General features: G+C 41.1%; 1 protein-coding gene across 1 annotated transcript in view; it reads right to left on the bottom strand.

Annotated features, from left to right (window-relative positions):
* Positions 1 to 6,421: 6,421 nt before the first annotated feature.
* LOC131425601 (uncharacterized) overlaps positions 6,422 to 8,817 on the bottom strand; it is a 59,994-nt gene continuing 57,598 nt past the window's right edge. The window contains exons 2-5 of the mRNA XM_058587619.1: positions 8,268 to 8,779; positions 7,047 to 8,204; positions 6,902 to 6,983; positions 6,422 to 6,823 (exon numbers count right to left, since the gene is read on the bottom strand). Coding sequence (XP_058443602.1) covers positions 6,806 to 6,823; positions 6,902 to 6,983; positions 7,047 to 8,204; positions 8,268 to 8,779 — 1,770 coding nt within the window. The 3' untranslated portion in view covers positions 6,422 to 6,805. The remainder of the gene's footprint in view (positions 6,824 to 6,901; positions 6,984 to 7,046; positions 8,205 to 8,267; positions 8,780 to 8,817) is intronic.

Here is an 8,817-nt window from a genome sequence, read left to right as displayed (position 1 = left end):
TCCCCGAACGTAGATCAACTATGATATAGAAAGGATATTTGATAGTTATATATTCCAGTTTCAAGATGCTCTGATGCACCACAGAACTCATGGGTTTCCCGAGTGAACGTTTTAACAATATCCCATAATGAAGTCCTGGTTCTTATCCGTAGAAACCAAGGGTTCTTATTCGTAAAAACTGAGAGGAAATTTTAAACTTGATCGCTACAGTATAAACGAATGAATAGAATGTAGTCAATATAGTTGACTCATTATAGTGACACGTTGAAATCATCCGAGAGCATAACAGAGATTTAACAGATAAAGTAGGTGTACTAAATAATAATTATTCTATAGATTAAATCAAATCACTTTAAATCATCAAACAAAGCGCGCCTTAATTGTTTATCATTTCCACTATATTATTAGTTAAATTAAATGATTAATTGGTTATATTGGTTGATCTGGGCAGCCGAATACCAAGCAAAAACTATCAATTGAATAACTGAAAGATTAACTGAACTGAGTGTTTGTGGTGACAATTCAGTTTTGCGTTTTGTTCGTTCAATTTTCATTTCAGTCTCATCAGTTACCGAAAAACTGAACGTGTAACAGATCGGCTGAAAAGTTCGTATCGTTTCTATGAGAGGGCGCCACTAGAATTAAATCCATACCATTTTCAGTTAGTACCAACCTTCAAAAGATACGTGTATAAATTTGACAGCTGTCTGATTATCAATTTGTGAGATATTGCATTTTGAGTGAAGCTACTTTTGTTATTGTGAAAAAAATGGAAAAAAAGGAATTTCGTGTGTTGATGAAACACTACTTTTTGATGAAAAAAAGTGCCGCCGATACCAAAAAATGGCTTGATGAGTGTTATCCAGACTCTGCACCGGGCGAAGCAACAATTCGTAAGTGGTTTCAAAAATTTCGTACTGGTCATATGAGCACCGAAGACGATAAACGCAGTGGACGTCCAAAAGAGGCTGTTACCGATGAAAACGTGAAAAAAAATCCAAAAAATGATTTTCAATGACCGTAAAGTGAAGTTGATCGAGATAGCTGACACCCTAAAGATATCAAAGGAACGTGTTGAACATATTATTCACGAATATTTGGATATGAGAAAGCTTTGTGCAAAATGGGTGCCGCGTGAGCTCACAATCGATCAAAAACAACAACGAATTGATGATTCTGAGCAGTGTTTGGAGCTGTTATATCGAAATAAAACCGATTTTTTTCGTCGATATATAATAATGGACGAAACATGGCTCCATCACTTCACTCCGGAGTCCAATCGACAGTCAGCTGAGTGGACTGCACGCGATGAACCGAACCCAAAGCGTGGAAAGACTCAACAATCGGCCGGTAAGGTTATGGCGTCTGTATTTTGGGATTCGCTTGGTATAATTTTCATCGACTACCTTGAAAAGGGAAAAACCATCAACAGTGACTATTATATAGCGTTATTAAAGCGTTTGAAGGACAAAATTTCAAAAAAACGGCCTCATTTGAAGAAGAAAAAGTTTTGTTTCATCAAGACAATGCACCGTGTCACAAGTCGATAATAACCATGCTGAAATTGAACGAATTGGGCTTCGAATTGCTCCCTCATTCACCGTATTCTCCAGATTTGGCCCCCAGTGACTTTTTCCTGTTCTCAGACCTCAAGAGAATGCTCGCTGGTAAAAAAATTATAAGCAATGAAGAGGTAATCGCTGAAACTGAGGCCTATTTTGAGGCAAAGGACAAATCGTACTACAAAATGGTATCTAAAAGTTGGAAGATCGCTATAATCGCTGTATCGCCTCTGATGGCAATTATGTTGAATAATAAAAACGAATTTTGGCAAAAAAATGCGTGTTTCTATTAAACGATACGAACTTTTCAGTCGAACTGTTACATTGCTTTTTTGTAAATTATAAGCGTTACATACGTTATTTTTTTCTACGTTATAGGCTTTACAAACCGTTGCATGCATCACTTTTTCGAATTTTCGAAAAAGGGACGTTCCGAAGCGTTACATGTATTATTTTTTGTGAGTTACAGACGTTACATGCGATACTTTTTTGTAAATTATAAGCGTTACTCGCGTTATTTTTCGTAAGCTATAGGCGTTACGAACTGTTACTTGCGTTACATTTGGTAAGCAATTGGTGTTACGGAGCCACCTTTTTGTAAGTTATAGGCGACATATGCATTACTTCTTCAAGATTTTTTTCCCTTTTGTAAGCTATAGATGTTACGAACTGTTACATGTGTAACTTTTTCGTAAGTTATACACGTTACGAAGCGTTCATGCTTTTACATGTGCCCATTTACCATAAATTTTGTGTATATATTTATCTATTTATTTGATTCTGTTTATGTGCATCGGATAAACGAATCTATATGGACAGATAGGATGGGAAAAGGCCCATTTGAGTTGAGTCTTGTTTTTCATTTTCATACGGGCGTAAAAACCACCATCTTTTGAAACAGTTACAGGAACAAAAACAAGAACAAAACAACTACAATAATCTTGAAACGGTTAACTACATACTAAATAAATAACATAAAAAACAAATATTGTTTTGACAACATAATGGCACATCATTTAATTTTACTAGCAAAGCGACTAAATGATTCACCAAACTCGAAGTAATCTTCGACTGCAGTGAACGTTGGAATACAAGCGGCTATCAGTTCATTATATCCGAAAAGAGTCATGTGGATTCTGTGCTGAAGCAGAGTTGCATTTCGCAGTGTTCTACTCGGTGTCCGAAAATTTGTAACTCAGGTGCATCAATCTCTCCGTTAATCAATTTTGCGACGAACAATGCTTGCTGAATTATTCGACGACGTTGCAAAGTATCGATTCCAATTAGTTTACATCTATCAGGATAGGGTGGCAAATTTGCTAGATCTCGCCACGGCCACAGGTGTTGCAGTGCCAAACGAATGAATGTTTTTGAACACGTTCAAACCACGAAATTTGATGAGGAAACCAAACAACTGACGCGGTCTCAAGGATTGGCCGAACCAGTGAACAGTACAAAGCCTTCAAACAGTGTGGATCTTTGAATTCCTTAGCAATTTTAGAAATGAATTCCAGTTGACGCAACGCTTTCGTGATTATTAATTATCGATGCGAATCGAATGTCAATTTTTCATCCATTTGTATTACCAAATCATTCACCAGGTTCACTCTAGTCAGGACTGAACCACCAATACAGTAGGATGCATATACCGATGAAACGTCCTCACCTGACACTTTGAAACGTTGATAAAAAGTTAATTCACCCAGCACCAATCGACGAAGAGTTGTAGTCGATGCTGTAATCGCCGACAATCCTCCACAGCTCGAACTACGAAATACAATTTTAAGTCGTCTGCATATATCAGTTTGAAACCATCTCCCAGAACCAATGAAACATCGTTAATGAACAGTGTGAATTCAGTGGAACTCCAGAACTATTCGAAAGTTGCGATGACGTATAATTATTCAATTTCACTCGTAAAATCCTACCAGAAAGATACGAGTTTAACCAGGACACAAGCTGAGCAGAAAACCCGAGACGAGACAATTTGCACAACAGTATTCTATGGTCAATTTTGTCAAAAGCAGCTTTTAGGTCCGTGTAGATGACATCCACCTGTGCCTTGGTCTCCATGCAAGCGATGCACTTTGTCGTAAACGTTATTAAATTAGTTGTAACTGATCGTCCTTGCATGAACCCATGTTGGTCGAATGAGATGTAGTTCTTTGCACAATCCATGATAGCCTCGCTGACGATAATTTCAAAAAGTTTTGAAGAAGCAGAGAGACTTGTTATCCCGCGATAATTTGCCACATTTCGTCAATTTTCATTATTGAATACGGGGCACATGAATGATAGCTTCCATACAAGTGGAAATTTTGCTAGTTCAAACGATCGATTGAAAATAGTGCTAAGCGGCTCTGCTGCAGCAGTAATACAACGAGTTAAAAAAGCAGCGGGTAATCCATCAGGCCCGGGAGCGAAAGAGCATTGAAATTTTTTTGCAGCTTTTTTAACCATCTCTGGAGTAACGATAAAAGTGCTCTAATTCACCATAACCACGGGATGTGTTGCTACCAAATTCCGGAACGCACTCGACTCGGCAACACCGATCTCAATGCGTATCGGATCATCCGCCAAAATGAGCTAACGGTATACGTTCAATTTGGAACTAGAAGGAGAACTCGCTCTCTTATCTCATGGATTCCAACCAGCACAGATCGTTCTTTTCTATCGACAGATAAAACAAATGCCGGGAAAAAGTTACAGAACCGCGTGGTGATTAAAAAAAACTTGAACGGTCTGATTTCCAGAATTTTCTCCGTCGTTCTTCTCTTTTCGGTGCAGTTTGCTCCAATGCAAACGCCTAGCAGCCGAATTCTGTCACATTTTTTCCCAAACCAGAGCAAGAACTGCGTGAACTGCGAACGGCGTACAAAGGTAAAATGGAAAATATCATAGTAATTATTTGTGAAAAATTGTGAAGGCTCTAGAAAGATGCAAATAAATCAGTCACTTCGATGCTCCACAATATTGATGTCATTCCTCTCGAATGTAAAACGCAGGAACAGCCGAATATTCCTCTTCCATTCGAAATTGAAACCCAAGACTGAATGCTTGATTCTGTAGCTGGAACTGATTTCTAGGTCTGAGACTATATTTAAAGACTGTCCCAAAAAGTATGGACGCACTTTGGTTTCGCTGTAAATAATTCAGAAGTGTTAGATATTCAAATTTTATTCGATATACTGATAATATTAGACTACAACAACAGAATATTATTCTCAACATTTGCTACTTAGCCATTGCAGACTAGCTGGCGCACCTTCTTGCGAACGTTCCTCATTAAATTCCGTACAGACTTCTTGGCGAAAAGCTTTGACACTTTTTTCCAATCTTTTTCGAACTGTTGAATTGTTTCGGCTGCCGAGACATGTTTCCTAAGTTGTGCCTTCGTTAATGCCCAAAATTCCTCAATTGATCGTAGTTGTGGGCAATTTGGTGGCTTCATGTCTTTTGGGACGAAAGTGACATTTTTGGTAGTATACCATTCTACCGTTGATTTCGAGTAGTGGCAAGAAACAAGATCTAGCCAGAAGACAACAGGATCCTTGTGGCTTCGAATCATGGGTAGAAGTCGGTTTTGTAAACATTCCTTGATGTATATTTCGCTGTTCATTGAAGCAGTGGTGATGAAGGGTTTCGAAATCTTACCTCAACTACAAATTGCTTGTCAGACCATAGCTTTCTTATCAAATTTTCCGTTGTCTCCGACTGGTTTAACACTTGCCCTTCTCGCACCGTATAATATTGTGGTCCCGGCAAGGATTTGTAATCGAGTTTCACGTAGGTTTCGTCGTCCATGATTATGCAGTTCAAATTTCCAGCAAGAATCGTATTGTACAGCTTTTGAACCCTCGGCCTGATCGATGCTTCTTGTTTCGGACTACGTTTTTTTGGTTGTTCCTGCTTCTTATAGGTCCGAAGATTCAAACGTTCTTTAGCACGAAGAACATTTGACTTCGAAGTTTCCACTTTTTTGGCTACATCCCGAACTGAAGCCTCCTTCTTTTGCTCGAACGCCTTCAGTATACGTTTATCCAACTGAGGGTTGGCAGGACCTTTTTTTCGACCCGTTTTCGGTTTATCCTCAAAGATATTATCCTCACCGAAATCCTGATTGCATTTCGCATGGCTTTTTCACTTACTCCTTCCATTTTTGCTATCTTGCTCAGTGACAGTCCGCGTTCTGTGCACCATTTGTACACATTTTTCGACGTTGTTCTGCTGAAAATCCACGCATTTCGAAAAAAAAACTAATGAGAACGAATAAACAACTGCACAAGTGGTTAGAGAAGAGTGCAAACAACAGGACGCAGCCATAAAAATTGACAGATTCTGAACCATTGCGAAATAACAGTGGTTTTTGGTTGCGTCCATACTTTCTGGGACAGTCTTTAGAAACTGAATTCTTAATACTGGAACTGTTATTACGCTCTGGATCTGAACCAACCAAAATGAGGTGCATGAAAAAATACCGCACCCTTCCGCACGGTACGAACGGAGAATATAAATGTAGGGGCTCTGTCACATTTTTCTGCTCAGTCGACGCCTGCCTGCATGCAGATCCGGTGGGAAAAATATTCACTTTGTCATCCGCTCCATTGATGCATTTGATGTGTTTCACTTATTTACAACACTCGAACCAGTCTAACCAGAATCAGTACAGAATTTACGGTAAATCAGCCCCAGTACCTGTAGAGAAACATCTAGCTGGTTGTGTATAAATTGTGTCATCTTCTTGTAGGCAACTATGCGGTCCTGTGAATGAAACTTCTAACATGACTTTTCGGATCTTGTTCAACTAAAGCTTGGCTGTTCTCTTATATTTTCACATAAACGAAACGCTCACCAATCAGTACAGGGAACTAAATGTTAAAATGTATTGTGCAGCAACGGACGAAACCGAGATGTGTTGGAAAAAAATAATACAAATTTAAAACCGACGGTTGCCCGATGGCAATTGTTCTACTGCTACTAGGTTTGTACGATTAGAATTTATATTGAATGATGCTATCGCCACTTAACATACAATTTATATCTCACGTTATTATTCCTATACAAAAATAGAACTATCAATCTATGGGATTGCAGATGGATGTCGACAGATGTGCATGAATCAAATGAAAATTTGTTAAAAAATAATAGTAAGTTTAACTTACAAACTACGGAGGAACGGTTTAAAAAGTTTTATACGAACGACGAGACCACTGAAACGGACAGCCGGTTTTTTTCCACTAGCTTTAAGAGAGATAATTCGCCTGCAATGCAAAACGAAAAAAAAGTTTCATTTTAGTATACCGATCAGGCGTTTGTTGGGGGGCGGACAACACACTCACCTCGAGGAACTTGGTCCATTTTTTGCCGCCGACAAAAAGCTTCGCCAAATCATCGACCTTTTTGAACTTTCCGTTGATGGTGCTGGGAAAAAAAATTGAACTGTTATTAGAACAATTCGTTTTCAAAAAGCCATACCGAACCTACCGATGCGTCACAATTTGATAGGCCATTTTCAATCCAACGGTGGGCAGAATTTGCACCTCCTTGATACTGCCCCGGTTGACCAGATCCAGTACGGCTTTTCCATGTTTGGAAGCCGTCATTTTGGGCTCTTTTTTACCACCCGGTGTTTGAAAGTATCCGGCAATGACTTTGTTGCTGATCTGCATCGGAGCCGCCTTCTTCCGCCCGTTTACGACGTGTTCGTGTTCGAGATTTTCTTTGTCTTCTTCTTCGATCAACGCTTCGAATCGAGGCTTTTTCTTTTTAATCGACTGACAGCATCCCTTTTTGTGGTGCTGATGCGAGACCGTGGATTTCCGCAGTGAAATTCTCGTACTACGACGACGAACCATTCCGTCCTGTATCTCCCACAGGTAGCTTTCATCGGGGAAGTTCTGGGTGGTTTTGATTGGTTTGACATTTGCATCGACCTCCGAGAAAGGCTGACGCATACCGGAAAGCCTTTTCGATTGTTGCCTCCGAACGATGACTCCACTTTCGTCGGGATCATTATCGGCTGCTGTTGGTGCTGCAGCATCTTCATCATCGCTATCCACATTGATCACCTCCCAGTGACGGGGAGTTTTGGTATTGGCAACCACTGTGCTGTTCAGTCCGGTTTCTCCGGCGGAATCATCCGCCGTTGCCGCTTGCCTGGCTTGTTCTTTCAATCGTTTCAGCGCAGGATTCGTTAGACGAATGGCCGTACTTGGAGCAACGCCGCCGCCGCCGCCACCACGGGATTCATTCAGGAAACGTTGTTGACAGGGAGTGCTCTCGTATTTCGGTGCGTGAGAATCGTTGATGGTACTGATTTCCGAACGGATTGCTTCTTGAATTTCCCGACGGATAATGTCCCATGGAATGGCAGACCCCATTGCCATCGGAGCGAGCTCATCGCGGTTGGGCTGCTGTTTTACTGCACTGCTGCTATCCGGCTGAGTGCTACAATCAACGACAAATTGCGGTGCGGCGGTGGGCGTGGCTGGAACTGATGGAACCGAAGTTTGTGCTGCTCCTGCTCCTGCTACTCCTGCTGGCAACGGTTGAATGTGCTGAATTTTTTCAAACATTTGTGCCAACTTCTGCTCGATGGTGGCTTCGAAAGTTTCCATACATTTTTTCACGATCGGACTGTAACTGAAAGGTGAAGGATATTTCGAATTAATATTCGAGTTAGGATCAATATTTCATCCCACAAACCTGGTACTTTGTTGGTGAGATGATGCCACACTGGACGAAGCAATCGGTTGATCAACGGAAGTGGAACTGGACAGATTCAGGCTGAACATTGACGACCGGGAATCAGCCGGAATGGACTCGAAATCTTTCTCCATCATATCGCTGAACCGGGGAAAATTGCCGACCGACGGAGGTGGCATCATCGTGGCGGAGGCAACGGCATTAGCCTGAAGGGCAGCTTTTGTCGGTGGGGCTACAATTGGATCCGACGGTGGAGGCGGTGGCGGCGGCAGAAGTTCAACCGTCGGTTTATTTGCCGGTACCGGTGCCACGGTCGAATTCAGCTTTCCGTAGTCCAGCTTGCGTATTTTACTCGGTGTACAGAAGGTGTTACTGTGGACTTTCTTAACCGAGGAACCACCGGCCGGATTTGGACGTTTGGCAGCCGATTTCGGTGTTTTCGGGTTAAGATTCTTCGACCGCAGAACACCGGGCACGTAGCTTTTGCCGGGAGTTCGGGTTCGTTCTTTTGCCTGGAAGAAAAAAAAACCGGAAAAATGAAAGCTGAATA

This window comes from Malaya genurostris, chromosome 1 (genome assembly GCF_030247185.1).
Source record: "Malaya genurostris strain Urasoe2022 chromosome 1, Malgen_1.1, whole genome shotgun sequence".
In the NCBI taxonomy this organism is placed as follows: Eukaryota; Metazoa; Arthropoda; class Insecta; order Diptera; family Culicidae; genus Malaya; species Malaya genurostris.
Note: the sequence above shows the minus strand (reverse complement) of the source record. Positions and strands in the feature narration are given on the sequence as shown.